The sequence below is a fragment of the Gouania willdenowi genome, chromosome 14 (genome assembly GCF_900634775.1).
Source record: "Gouania willdenowi chromosome 14, fGouWil2.1, whole genome shotgun sequence".
NCBI lineage: Eukaryota > Metazoa > Chordata > Actinopteri > Blenniiformes > Gobiesocidae > Gouania > Gouania willdenowi.
In genome coordinates this window covers 24110464-24125843 of record NC_041057.1, presented here as the reverse complement: position 1 = coordinate 24125843, position 15380 = coordinate 24110464, and the positions used below count along the sequence as shown (strand labels likewise).

Sequence of the window (15380 nt, the reverse complement as noted above, 5' to 3'; positions counted from 1 at the left end):
ATTACTTCTTGTGGATAACCAAAGTGGAACGATTGTAGACATGAGGTCACCGTTATTACTTTGAATCACACGGTTGGAGATTGCCTCGCTTGGTGTTTCTTCACTTTGTTCTTTAGTTTGTTTGGTTTCCTTTGACTCTTTAATCCATTTACTTTCCTTTTGTTCTTTGTCACTGACATTCTTTCTGGACTCTCGTTCTTCATGAAAACATGTCAGGTGTTTTCCCTTGCATGTATTACAAATAATTATTTTTTCACATTTCTTGGAGATGTGTCCAGAGCTGAAACACCCAAAACACAGTCTGTTTGCTTGTACAAACTTCACTCTTTCAGTTATTGCCATTTCTACAAACTAAACTTACGATAAGTCTGAATGTTGTGGTTTGATCTGTCACAGAATACACATTTCTTTGTGTCTGTTTTCTCTTCTGCGCTGCTTGCAAAAGTCCTTGCTGCGACACTGCAAGCTTCCTGAGGTTTTTCTTTCTCTGAGTCATTTGTTTTGAGTGCATCCAGTGACATTATTGGGTTGCACGCTATCTTAGCCTGTCTCGTGATGAAGTCAACAAAGTTGCTAAATGTTAGAAATGAACCACATTCCTCTTCAATCTGTATGACTTTCCTATTCCAACTTGCTGTAAGCCAATCAGGTAGTTTGCTGAGCATTATCTGGTTCTCACTACAGTCATTTAAGATTTCGAGACTCTTTTTTTGGAACACTACTGCTTCACAACCTCTGAGAAAGTCTGAAAACTCTCTTAGTTTAGTACTGTCTTTCGTTCCAATCTGTGGCCATGATGAAAGCTTATCTCTGAAAGCCTTGGCAATTACAAATGGACTTCCATATCTTTCCTCCAGAGTGCACCAAGCTGCGTTGTATGCCATGTCTGTTTCCAACAGAAAATAACTCTCAACAGCCTTTCTTGCAGAACCACCAACGTACTTTCATAGGTAGTAGATCTTTTCACCCATTGGAATGTTCTTTCTTTCTATTAGCAGTTGAAACAACATTTTCCAATCACTATACTTGATAGGATCACCATTGAAAACTACGGGCTCTGGGACTAGTAGACTGGTAGATGACTAATGTTGATGGTCTCTGCTACAGCTTTAGCTAGTGCTAGTGTTCCATCTTCATGTGTGGCATTGCTTGTAGGCTGCCCTCTTGTGATGTCTTGTGGTATAGCAAATGGTTGTGCACTTGGATTGAGGTTTGGAAGTACAATCTTAGGTTCAGGTTGGCTTACTGGCTTTGATATGGTCTTTCTTGATTTGCTCTTTTCATGCAGGAAGTCAGATATTTCTTCATCTGAGTTGCTTTCTTGCTCATACACTTTAAGTCGTGCCTTGGCAGCATTCATTTGCTTTACAGTCTCTAAGTGTTCAAGTTCTCTTCTCTTTTGCTCTAATGCTCTTTGATTTTCAGCATTCTCTAATTCAAGATTTTCAAGTTCTTTTCTTTCACGTTCCATTTCTTCCATCACCTTTAGAGTGGCTTCAGTTTCTGCAAGTTCTGCTGCTGCTTCTTGCCTTTTGACAGACATCTTGCTTGAGCGGCTTGAACATTCACTACTTGAGGGCTTCGTTTTTTGGGAGGCTGCTGAAGTGAATGTGGAACCAATTTCTCTCCAGCGTACTGACTTCTTTTCTATAGCTTTCCCATTTACTTCTGCTGGAAGATTGTCTTGTGCTTGTTGTATGATCTTCTGAGAAACTGCAACACACGTGTCCACTCTGCGGCGAGCGTCTCCATCAGGAGTTTCATAACTACGTAGCTCTTCGTAGACATGTTTAACTTCTCCAGAGGTATACAGGATTTGAACAATGTGGTCATGTAAACTTGCACTAACAGGTTCATTGAGTTCTCTTTTAGCTTGTTTAGCTGCAATTTTCCATTTTTCATAACTGACCCTGAAGCGAGCTTGAAGCCAATTTACCTTTTCTTCACACAGTGCTTGGCCTTTCTCAGTTAATTTTCTTGGTCTCGTGCTTTTCCTCAAGCTCTCTTCCTTAGCGGCTTGCCTCTTGTGGACTTGTGTCGACAGGCTCTTGTTCCAGACCTTCTTTTTGCTGTGAGTCCACAGCTTCAATGTCATGGTTTCACTGGCTTAACATGTCACTATTCGTCTTGCGTACGCTCTTTAGACTTAAGTACTTAACTTTAACTTAAATTACTTTTAGGTAAGTAATGTGTGGCTTTAACACAACTTAAATATCCCTCTTTAAATGCACCTATGTATTTAAATTATTTCTCTCTTTAACTTGAGATAAATATTGTGTGGTTTTTTTTTTTTAACACAGCTTAAATATCACTTTTTAAATGCACTTATGAATTAAAATTATTTCTCTCTTTAACAATGAATTTGAATGTGTTAAAAAAAAAACACCATAAACTAAAGAAATAAATGTTCTTTCACTTGTACAAAACACAAAATTACTTTCAATGTCAAGCAAGACTTGCTCTTTAAGTACCTTGATGTACTGATTAAATTTGACTTCTATTTGACTTATAATAAACTTAATAACAGTCACTTTGCATCAAACAAGCAATTTCTTCAGCTTAAAATTGTACTTCAGACCACAACAGGTTATCCCCTTTATGCACTTATAGAGTCCCTTTAAAGTCAGCAAGGTTAATCCACTTCTTCACATTCAACTTGTTTAAAATGTGCCACTTAGCTGTAGTTTAACCACACTGTGCTCTTGGACCCCGGTTGCCTCTGGTTTGGACAGTCTGTGTGTGCAGTCGTCTTTCGAGCGATGCTAGAGAGTGACGTCACCCCTTAACGACCGGCTCGTTGTCGGCTCCGCCCTCCTCCCTACTAAGTTCTGACTGTTACTCCCTCCGAGTTCAATCAAGGCTCAACTTTGTTCTTTGGTATTAAACAGCCATTTATTAACATGTCTTTTACATGTCTAATTCCGGAATAAAGCTGAAGTCTTCTTAAATGTCCTTTTATCAGCTTCTTTTAGACCAGGGGTCTGCAACCTGCGGCTCTGGAGCCTCATGTGGCTCTTTGAGTCCTTTGCCATGGCTCCATATAGCTTTAAAAAAATACTGAAATAAAGAGTTATTTTCTTACAGAGGCTATTAATGATTAATGACAAATAAAATCATATAAAAATTTGTTAACTTCAAAATAAATCACGCTGTGCACCTTCCTACTTCATCTGCTGCAACATCTCCAGACCATCAAGTTTCCTGCACCTGTGGTTAACCTTAAGTTTTAAATCTCTGGTAAGATAACTAAACCAACAAAAACACTATTCTGGAAGAAAACAGAGATTTTAATTGTGTGGGAACAAATTCTTTTAACTACCAATGTGCCGGTTAAATATGCATGCTTTATGTGTGGCAAGAAATTAGCAATTAGCATGTGTTGACCACATGATCATGCATTAATACATTAAATACATTAACATAAAAAATATTATTTATATAAATTGTGTTCATGTAAACTGAAATGCGTAAGAATTTGAAGATGCAAGACAAGGTTTTGTTATTATTTATGTCAATTCATTTTATTTTATTTTCAACTGTTTTTAAGTTGCCATTTACTTGATCAATATAAATCAAACATTATTCTATATAATTTTAACTGTATAGAATTTAATACACTGTATTGTATACATTGAGGTGGTATTTTTCTGGCTCCAGGAGGACTTTATTCAGGATGAGATGAGGTAAAATGGCTCCTTTGAGAGTAAAGGTTGCAGACCCCTGTCTTAGACGCTTTAGGTAGGCTCTCCGCTACCTTGTGCTGCTCTGGAGTGCTACAGCAACTTATTACTCCCAGCAACGCAATAAAGCGGAACAAAAAATAATTCTCCCCTTGTGTCTCTCTGTAACTTTAACCAAATAAATGAATTACATCCACATGAATTATCTGAATTATTACTTATTTATGTATTTATTGAATATCTATCTGAAATATTAACATGTAAATATGAAATCTATTATTATCCTTTTACTGAATATGAAAACTCTGAGTTACATTTTATGTTTAAAAGTGTGTAACTCCAATGTCACAAACAGTGGATATTTAGCATTGAAATTAATTTTACTCAAGTTCAGTGGTGGACAGTGTATTTGTGAGTATCTGTACTTTACTTGAGTATATTTATTGTGGTATACTTCTTATCTTCACTGCACTACATTTAAAAGACAAATATTGTACTTTTTACTCCACTACATTTCTCCAGTCCTTTTTGTCTCTTATCAGGTCAAAAAGTTTCTGTTGGTCCCAGTTCTGTCATATATGTAATACGTCAGGCTCGTCAGTACAAAAGCCAATCAGAGAGAGGCAGGTCACGTCTAATAGCAGTGTTGTTTGGACACTTATCCACCTCTGTTCAGGTTCAGGACAGTGGTTGTTTGTGCTGTCACTAGTTTGGACGCTAGAGGGAGCCACTCACTTGTTTTTAATGTACGCTGTACAGCTGCTCCGCCCTTGCTGCCTTCACGTGCTTGCTCGGAAACAGTTTATGCAAACGGTACTGTTAAAAAGTATCGTATTTAAAGCGCTTTGGCGTTTTGATCCTGTATGTTTCTATGTTTTGATCAAATCACGATTTTGATGCCAATTATAATACGTTTAATCGAATTTAGCAACTGATGTTTCACGCAAACACAATCTTCAAAGCATTATCTGTGATATATTAAGAAATAGGAAATGTGATTGTGACTTTTCCGACGCTACGTGAAGGCATCAGCACTATGAGCAGGTAGAGGCTGTCAATGAGACTCCAGGGGAGCGACACAGTCCACAAGGTAAAGTTTTTTTTGTGTCACTACCAGACACCGACGTTTCCTTTACAACATTAACGTTAAACGAAAACCAGGAGGAGTTTGGACTACTTTGCAACACATTTGTGTTTTTGTTTTTCCCTTTTTTTTTTCGGACTTTATGATGTTGAAAAGCGTCCGTTTCTTTGCTCACGCGGCTGTCTCTCAGGAGGATCTTGTCTGGTTGATACCTTCTGAGAAAATCTACTGAGGTTGTTGAGGCTCGACTTACGACTTGGAAAAGTTACACATGGTTATTTACTGGCGACTAAACATCGCTGTGGCACGGTTTTATTTTTCTCTCCGGATATATTTTCCTGAGTCCTGGTTGTAAAGACATGGTCCAGCTTATGAAAACAGCGTCCATCGGTCACATTTAGCACAGCTTTTAAGAATCCAACTATGGCTCCAGGGCCTTTGCAGAGGAGGTAGTTACTGAGGCGAGCAGCCCGTTGGAAACCCATGCACTGTACTTCCACCAGTGACACCGCTCCGATGACTGGATACAAGAGGACCGACCTTGTGCTTCTGTGGATCAGACCTGCTCTGTCAGTGCGTGACTTTGAATATTAACTCTGCTGTTTCTAGGGAGTTGTGGGACACGGTGAAGTCCTGGAGCTTTTCAAAGTGAAGATTGTCTGTTAAACTAATCTCTGGCAGACAGAAGCCAGAATCCGCACACACGCCGGTGCACTAACAGTCCCTGTCATACATGTGATTGTCCGTGTGTTTGCGCCCCTCGCCGTGCTCTGCCCTGCTTTAATCATCCACCATGTGCGGCCGGGCCCCGCCGCTCCAGCCGAGGCCATGACTGTCCCCCAGTGGAGCCTGGCCGGGCTCTGGCCGTGGCTGTTCGTGGCGGCCCTGCAGGTGGTGCTGGGTCAGCCGGGTATGGAGCTCGAGCGGCCGGCCCTCCGCGCGCTCATCAAGGTGACTCTGTTCAAGCACGAGCTCACCGGAAAGCCCATGGTCCTGGAGGGAGTGTTTGTGGGAGGAAGTGCCGGGAAAGCGGAGGGGAAACTCCTGCAGGTAAGGATCCATGTGGACCGTTTGTTTATCATGCCCGTCTTGCTTAACAAGTTGTTGAAAGATGCCTTGCTCAAAGGCACTCAAACAATCTGGATTAGTCTCATTAGTTCACATGTGTCAAACTCAAGGCCCGGGGAGCCAAATCCGGCCATTCAGATCATCCGATTCGGCCCACTGGAGAAAGTTAAAAATGACAGAGAAAACATGAATCATTGTGCAAAAAGTACTCTGAATTTTTAAAAAATCCTGCAATTAAAAAAAAAAAAATTCCAAAAAAAAAAAAAGAATTCCAAAAAAATCTCCCCAAATGAAAGAAGAAAAAAAAAAGGTTAAAAAAAAAAAAAAAAATCAATCAAAGGACACCTCTTGCTTAAATATTGTTGATGCCTTCCATGCTTTATGCCCAATTTTTAACTGGAAGTGGAAGCGCATTAATGTTGATATTGTTTATTTTCCCACCCATTTGTGATTGAACTGGTCGGTATTTGGCCCTTGAACTCAAATTAGTTTGACACCCTTGCATTAGTTGGTGTTAGGGGTGGGAATCTTTAGGCACCTCACGATTCCATTATGAATCAATGTACATTTTCACAACATTTCTTTGTTTCTCACCGTGACTGCTGATGTTTGCATTCAGACAGGTGACATATTCACCTGTTTTACCTTTTATCAAAGCAGCAGCGGTTATCTTGTAACTACTGAGTTTGAACTGCATGTTAAAGAGCCAAAATATCAGCAACCTTGATTGTACCATATACAATACAATCAACAAACATTAAACAAAAACGGTTAATTTTTTTTATATATATAATAGTTTATTGTGTAAAATAAACAAAATCAGCAGATCAACCTTTGTGTTTTTAAAATATCTGTTGACATTCAACCTGCACTATTTAATTTAATTTGCCATTCAAATAAACAACAAAAAAATTAACAATAATAATACCTTGTTCAAAGGCATTCATAATCTGGATTACACCAATTAGTTGGTGTGATGTTTGTATATCCAACCCTGATTAAAGTAAACTCGCAACCCATTTTAAATCTCTATTCTATCAAATTGAATATAATCTAATTTTATTTAAATAAGGATAATACAATAATTACACATAGTTCCTCAACAATGAATACAACTGTTATTTTGTGCAAAGAGTTTATAATTTTCCGACACTTGTCCCCAGTTGGGCTTTTACATAAGACATTACAATACACTAAACTTACACAACACACATACAAAACATACAATCATCACAACAGGCCAATAAGCAACAATCATAACTGCATTACATGGTGCACCAAAATTCATACAGATAAACAGAACCAGCATCATCAACCACAACTCCCTACAGTCACATACGGTATGGCCTGCATCAAGATATAAAGTTGTACAGCTTTGTTTTTTTTTAGCCAGCACTTAAACATCATTGTAAACACTTATTTCTGACATTAATTGAATTTTGGTTCGTAATGTGTTACAAAGTTGAGGGCCTTTGATGGAGAACGCAGAGCTCCCAAATCTTGTTTTAAAATGTGGTATTTTGCATTTGACATTCACCCTGGTTTTACTCTACTGTCATATGTTTAGATGTGCCTGGAAATAGATTCTGGAGCTAGTTTGTGTAAGCATTTAAAAATTAATTATAACATTTTTCAATTTCTTTAGTTATTGGAAACAAACGCAACATTAAACACGTGTAGAAACTGTGACAATAACTGTCAAGCCTTCGTATACATGCAGAAGCAGATCTATAATCTTGCAGATTTAACAAGAATCTAGAAGATGTGCCACGTTATCAACATTCATGTCAGCAGTTAGAATACTGACCAACCCGAGAATCAATACATGGATGAACATGGGTTTAGTCTGTTTTTGTTGTCATTTTGTGTGTGCTATTGAAAGTATGAGCATTTTTTTGGTTGTGTTGTTTGGATCATTTTGTTGTCTCTTCATGTTGTGTATTTTTGTTGTTGTTTTATATTTTGGAGTCATTTATGTTGTCTTTTTATTTATTTTTGTGTATAGTTATTGTTGTCTCGTGTTTTTGTTTTTTTTTGTTCTTGAGTAATTCTATGTATTCTGATTTTTGTGATTTCTTTTTGTCAGTTTGTTGTCTGCATATTTATTGTTATTCTTAGTTAGTAGGGATGTCCCGATACAACTTTTTCATTTACGATATGATATCAATATTGCAGCCTTGCGATATTGATTCGATACAATATCAGCATGAATCATACATACTTTTATTCCTTTGTTTTTATATATATATATATATATATATATATATGTATAAAAAATACTTATGTTGTCGTGTGGAATGTTAGAAAAGGCTTGATTAAGTGATGTTACTCAGAGAACAATAGTCAGCAACAGTAGGTATGAGACAAACTGACCCAGTTATTATTAACCAATTGGTTACATGATTTTTAACCATCAATATAATATCTACAGTATTCTACAATTGAATAAAATAAATAAAAAATGAATTGCAAAAAAATATATCAATAAAAATTGGAAATTTGAATTCGATATTCGTTTTCAGGCTGATATTGGATCAGAACACCCATGATTCTTAGTATTTTTGGTGTTATTTTGTATTTTGGATTCATTTTTGTTTTAGTTTTATTTATGTTTCTTTAATTTTGTGTATATCGATAGTCATCTTATGTAATTTTTCTTTTTTTTGTGTTTTTAAAATCTTTTCGTGCATTTACTTCAGGCCAGGAGCCGCACAAAATAACGATGTAGCCCTATGTTTTATTTCAATGTAAAACCAACCCATTTTACTTTAATGATGAAGCAAAAACCCAGTGAATATGAAAGATAATGCCAATTGCATTTTTTTCTTGCTCAGCCTGTTTACTTTGCACTAAGGCCTGTTAAATCTGCCCTTGTATTTGTTAGAAAAAGCCTTCACATAGAACAGTAACCTGTTTTTGACTGCAAGACTTATTCATTTATACAACCAAACTACAAGTTTACATAGCCAGCGCCTCAACCAAACTGTTGTCACCTGCAGTGCATCGTCTTCTTGTTGTGACTGATCTAAAATTACTGTTGTTGTGACATCAGGTGCTGTAATCGTCAGTGTTCTGCTCACCAAGAACATTAGATTTCTCTAACAGTGGCGGTAATTACTGGTTTGGATGTTTACGATCTATTTTTATCCAGGCTTACTGCTGAAAATTCGTGGTTAGTTTGATGCTGCCAACATTTTTCACCAAATGTGTATCTTTTCAGGGTGACAGCGCTGTTTTACTATACCTATTTTTGGCAACCATTGCTCTCTCAATGTTCCTATCAAGGTGTGGTTAAGGACATTCAATCATGTCAAGACTTATGTGAACCTGTAATTTAGGCAAAGTTTTTTTTTTTTTTTTTTCCCCCCATTTGGTTTAAAAAAAAAAAAAAAAAAAAAAAAAAAAAAAAAAACAAACAGACCGCTAACACTGTAAATGTGAGGTCTGTGTTCCATTTAGAGTGAATTTTTATGATTCCCAGGCTGTAAAGCTTTCCTGTGTCAATTTCTTTACCGTCTCCATAGGAACGGGATGACAGATGTCAGGTACTGTGGGATCTTGTCTCACCTCATTCACGAGGTGTGTAAGCTCTAATGGTTGGTGAGCCAGATGCTGATATAATTGATAAGGATTCACATGATTGCTTCATAAAGGAAAGTCTGAAAGCTGCTGCTGTTTTTCCCTTTCAAAGGAGATCAACATAATAATATTTCTGAGATGTTGACATGTTACTGATTCATATTGCAGAGATGGGATCAAAATAATCTGCTCTTTTGTCCACCTAAATCTTGGCAATTTTGTAGACAGGAAGTGAAAATTAATAAGGTTGTACTGAGGCGTCAGCAGTTTAACTATCACATTAAAAGAAAAAGACAATGCCCTGTTGTTCATCTTTTCTTCTTTTCAGCCCTCTTAGTCAGTATGTTTACTGCTATTCTGCTTTAGGTTTGTAATGTTAGTTTGGGCAATCTTCCCTTTCTAAAGCTATTCTCACACAGGCAGTGTTGTACCCCAGGATGCTCTTTGTTGTAGCTAAGGCCTGTTCGAACAAGTCTGCACTGTTTCTGCAGGCGGCTTTACAGTCTCACTTTTTGCTAATGCCTTCCAGAGACTGAGAGGGATAAAAAATAGGAAGCTCACAACCAGTGACTATTACTTTCTCTGTTTGTCATCAACTGTGATTTATTTTATAATTCCATCACGTATGAACAAGTGCATGTAATATCTTCACGTTGACGTTTGGCAACAGCTACAGTTTGTGTTTATTGTTCATCTTCACGTAGTTTTTTTTAGTTTTTGGCAGTAAAAACTTTTGTCATCCCTTCTTTTAAATCATTATATCCTCTGTCTAACATGCTTGTTAACAACTGTAGGACCTCCAATTTTCCGTGATTGTGGAAAGAGAGCGGGGCAAAAAAAAAAAAAATTGATTCACGTTCTGAAACATTTCTTTTGTAACTTCTCTCTATTTATTTATAATTTGGTCCCCAACATGATACGGAATGCCTCTCATGAATGTGTAAGGACAATATCACACATCTACATTCTATTTTACACTGAAAAATAATGTGTTTAAATGTTGAGAAAGTGTAACAGACAAATATGTCCAATTTTGACCCATAAATCTATTAAAAATGTCACGCTACGCGTTATGGTTAGAACTTATACAATATTGCAAAAAAAAAAGCCACATTCGGCCTTTGGTTTAGTGAGTTCAAAGCAAGTTTGAATAGTAGCGTGTGATGCAATGATGAAATCAAACAACGTGCAGTGATTTTGAGTCGGAAAAGTTACACAACCGAGTCCGTTGTTGACACTGTGAGCTATGAATCCATAAACATCTCCATTGTTTCCTCCTTACACTACACAGGGTCTTGCTGCATAGGCTAGTGTAGCATTAGCACAGAGTGCTAACAGCTGATGTGTGTAAACAATGGGTCTGTGGCTCCAAGCAGTGACTGCCAACGAGATCGGCAGCAGAAAAAGTAGTTGTTTGGGCGTCCAGTAGTGCAGTTTGCATTCACATATATGGCAATAAAGTATAATATATATTCTATATTAAACTGCAGTGTTGTTTTATCTGTTACATAGTTGGAGAGGGAGGACCTCACAGTCTAGGAGGTGTGTTAGGTGATGTCACCTGCCAACGTGGGCAAAATCCAACTCTCCTGTTTGGAGCTGACTTTTTTTTTTTTAACTAAATGTGGAATAACAAGGGAGGGAGGAAACAGAACTTTTTCTACTTTGGCCTTCTGAATGAGGCTAAAGGGATGTATATCACTGTAGCAAAACCATTAGAAAGTGATTTTTTTCATCATACTGCCCATTTAATGCACTTCAGTTTTTTTTTTTTTTGGAATGCATGTTTTGTTTTGTTTGAAGGGCTAATATAAATGAAAAACTTTGTTGTGCTTTTTTGAAAAGCAAAGGCTACTGGAATATTTAAAAATATGTCAGAATACCGCATTCGATATTCGGTGTTTACATTTTATTCGGCTTCGGCACTCAAATTTTAATTTCGGTGCATCCCTATTTTTAATGTGTTATATGAACAAGTGGTTCAGAATATTATGACTGCATTCAAATCGAAAAAAGGCACAAATACAAAGACAGGTTTAGCTGATGATGTATTAGTTGAACTGGTGATGAGTTTTACTGGAATTTTTTGCAAAACGCGAGGGCAATTTGCCATAGAAATTAACGTAATTTTATCTGAAGCACATAATATGCACACACTTTAACAGTAGTTGTCTCTACTAACCGTATTTAGCATGTTTGGTATGAGTTTGGAAAGTTTAATAACCAGTAAAGTCATCTAAACAGGGTAAAGATGAAACGGAAATGAAACAGAAAACTGCAATTTAATGCAGAATTGGGTAAACCCTGAAACAAAATTTGAAACTGAAAATCAGTTGCTCTACAGGTGCAAGAGATGCTCTCCTACTCTGGGTAAAAAAATGTTTCTATTACTGAAAATTACAGTATGTAGAATCCTCTTTCCGCTCCGTTTCAAAACCGAAACTTAACCTCCCTTACCGGTATCTTTTAACGCTCTTAGCGACTTTTTTCTCAATAGAGACTAGTTCAAGATATTTATTGTCATATGCACAGTAAAACCAGACAGTTGCACCACACAATGAAAATCTTATTTTGCGAGTCCTCCCTTTCACAGTAAAAAAAAAAAAAAAAAATGAAGAGGTAGATTAAAAGAACCCAACTATTCCCAATTAAAGATAACTAATAATACTAAATACTAAGAATACTAAAATACTAGACTATAATAATACTAATAATAAAATATAAAATATACAAAATATAAAGTGAGCATGTGAGTGGCAGAGTAGCAGTATACACATTTTTGATTCTAAAGTGCGATCGTGCGTTGTTGCAGATTTGCAGGGGAATAGCATTAGTGCAATTGTCAAAATAACAGTTATTACAATGCAGTAGTGCAAATGGTTTTCACAGTCCAGCAGTTTAATCAGTGGTGTGGCGGGGTGGTAGGGCAGGGGGCTTTGTGAGAGAGTTGTTCACAAGCCTGATGGCCTGTGGGTAGAAGCTGTTTGTCAGTCTGGTGGTCCTGGATTTCAGGCTCCTGTAGCGCCTGCCTGATGGCAGGAGAGTGAAGAGTCTGTATTGTGGGTGAGTGTGGTCCCTGATGATGTTCAGGGCTCTTTTTGTGACCCTGGCGTCGTAAATGTCCTGTAGTGAGGGGAAGGCAGCTCCCGCGATGTACTGTGCAGATTTTATCACCCGCTGGAGAGCCTTCCTGTCCCGGGCTGTGCAGTTTCCGTACCAGACTGTGATGGAATTGGTAAGGATGCTTTCCACTGTACATCTATAGAAGTTGCTGAGGATTTTGGATGACATGCCAAATTTCCCCAGCCTTCTTAAGAAGTACAGTCGCTGCTGGGCTTTTTTAATGTTCTGATGTGTGTTGTGAGACCAGGTGAGATCCTCACTGATGTGGGTTCCGAGGAATTTAAAGGTTTTCACCCTTTCCACTTCTGTCTCATCTATGAATAGTGGTGTGTGCTGCACACTCCTCTTTCGTGGATCAATAATCATCTCCTTGGTCTTGTCTGCGTTCAGGGAGAGATTATTGTCCTGACACCATGCCACCAGATCCGCCACCTCTCTTCTGTACGCCGCCTCAGCCCCCCCGGTGATCAGTCCGATGACTGTTGTGTCGTCCGCAAACTTGACGATACTGGTGTTATTCTGGGAGGCCACACAGTCGTATGTGAAGAGGGTGTACAGCAGGGGACTCAGCACGCAGCCCTGGGGGGTCCCTGTGCTTACGGTTCTTGTGCCAGATGTATGTTTTCCAACTCTGACTGACTGAGGTCTGTCTGATAGAAAGTCCAGTACCCAGTTACAGAGAGCAGGTGTCAGTCCAAGAGTGAGGAGTTTTGTAGAGAGTTTGTGTGGGATAACCGTATTAAATGCTGAGCTGTAGTCGATGAAGAGCAGTCTGACATATGTGTCCTTACCCTCCAAGTGTGTGAGGGTGGTGTGGATGACCGTGTTGACTGCGTCGTTCATGGACCGGTTCTCACGGTACGCAAACTGTAGAGGGTCTAAGGTGTCTGGGATGATCCTCCTGATGTGCGTCATGACTATCCTCTCAAAGCACTTCATCACTATCGGAGTGAGTGCGACGGGACGATAGTCATTCAGGCAGGTCACAGTGTTTTTCTTTGGGAGGGGCACGACGGTGGTTGTCTTGAAGCAGGTGGGCACCAAAGCTTGTGCCAGCGACAGATTGTAAATGTCAGCCAGCACCTCAGCCAGTTCTGATGAGCAGACCCTGAGGGCACGCCCGGAGATGTTGTCTGGGCCGGCCGCCTTCTGGGGGTTTATTCTCCTCAGAGCCGTGCGCACCTCTGCTGATGTCACCGTGAGTGAAGAGTCCTGTGTGTGCTCCGTGGTCGAAGTCCCTCTCTGATGGTAGGTGTTGAGGGCGTCGAAGCGTGCGTAGAACTCGTTCAGCTCGTCTGGCAGTGTGGGTTGGCTGGTTGTGGCCCCCCTGCTCCTCTGCTGGTAGCCTGTGATGTGTTGCAGGCCTTGCCACATTCGCCGGGAATCTGTGTTGGAATAGAATCCCTCCAGCTTCAGTCTGTATTGCCTCTTGGCCTCTTTGATGGATCTCCGTAGGTCATATCTGGCCTTCTTGTAGTCCTCAGCGTTGCATGAGGCGAATGCATGGAGTGACAAATGTATGGAGTTTATCTTGTGTTATTGGAGTTTTCTGGTGTTTTAGAGGCTCTGACATGCATGCATGACACGTATCACTCTGTAGTCACTCTGCCCTGAGGAGCGGCTATAGCTGCCAGATACAAAATGCCTTTATTGTATGATATCTATGGTCTAGGGATGTAACGATTCACTCAACTCCCGATACGATTCGATTCACGATACTGGGTTCACGATACGATTCTCTCACGATTTTTTCATTTACAAAATGGGAGAAAATATTGTATTATTTTCCTTTTATTTTTCATTGTCAAAAGAATTCCTTGATAAACTATTCAAAACAATGCAATTTAACTAAAAATAAATCTTGAATTAAATAAATAAAGGAATAATACAAATGAAAATGAAGCCTATTAATTTAAATTCTGGTTCTATAATAAACTATGCAAAACTGCATAATAGTTGTTTTTCTTTTAAAAGTGCAACTGAAAATGTATTTTGTGCCTTAACAATTGGACTTTAAAAAAAAAAAAAAAAACCGTGATTACACTGATTTACGTCATATTTGTTTGGACCAGCAGAGGGCACTAGTAACCCAGTGGTCGGTTGGCATGCAGATATCTTGCAGTGAAGAAGAGAAGCTATGCTAGCAGACAGAGCTAATAGAAAACCGTGACTTTTACAGATATTCAAGTAATATTACAGATTTTCTTTCGGTGCTAAAGGGGTAATGAATCATTTATTAACATATTTAAGAGTAGAAGGCGGCCAGAAAGAAAGTATTAGCAGACTCCGCCCGCCGCCAACACTTCCGCCCTCTGCTGGTTAAAAAAAGTACTGCGATTCAATTGTCAGAAAATCGATATCAACCGTGATACCTATGAATCGATTTTTAACTGCCTTACGATTAATCGTTACATCCCTACTATGGTCACATCCTCAATGGCCGTAAAGGAGTATTTGTAGACGTAAACAGGAGTTCCATGAATCAGTGATTGATTGCTCAACCTCGCGGACCGGAAGTATATCTCCTTGTAGTGAAATTTAATTGCGTGCAGTGAATCTGAATTTTAAATATTTAATTTTTGGAGTGTATTAAGATTAATTTTTTTCAACAGGAAAAATACAATTTTAAGATACTAATTCAGTTTCAAAACAGTAAATTCAATTTCAAGTTGTTACTTTCAAATTCAACACCAACTATTAAAATTCAGTTTCTCGTGGCACAAATCTCAGCCCATACAATGATGCCAAAAACACTTACATACTGCAGCTTTAAGTACTACTGAACAGTTTAACTGTAATCTTCCTATCCTCTCAATGAACATGTTTATCACAACACTGATAGAGCT

At 38.5% G+C, this 15380-nt stretch overlaps 1 protein-coding gene across 1 annotated transcript in view; it reads left to right on the top strand.

Annotated features, from left to right (window-relative positions):
• The first annotated feature begins 4738 nt into the window (after positions 1-4738).
• Positions 4739-15380, top strand: part of rnf43 (ring finger protein 43) — a 143511-nt gene continuing 132869 nt past the window's right edge. The window contains exon 1 of the mRNA XM_028467102.1: positions 4739-5814. Coding sequence (XP_028322903.1) covers positions 5593-5814 — 222 coding nt within the window. The 5' untranslated portion in view covers positions 4739-5592. The remainder of the gene's footprint in view (positions 5815-15380) is intronic.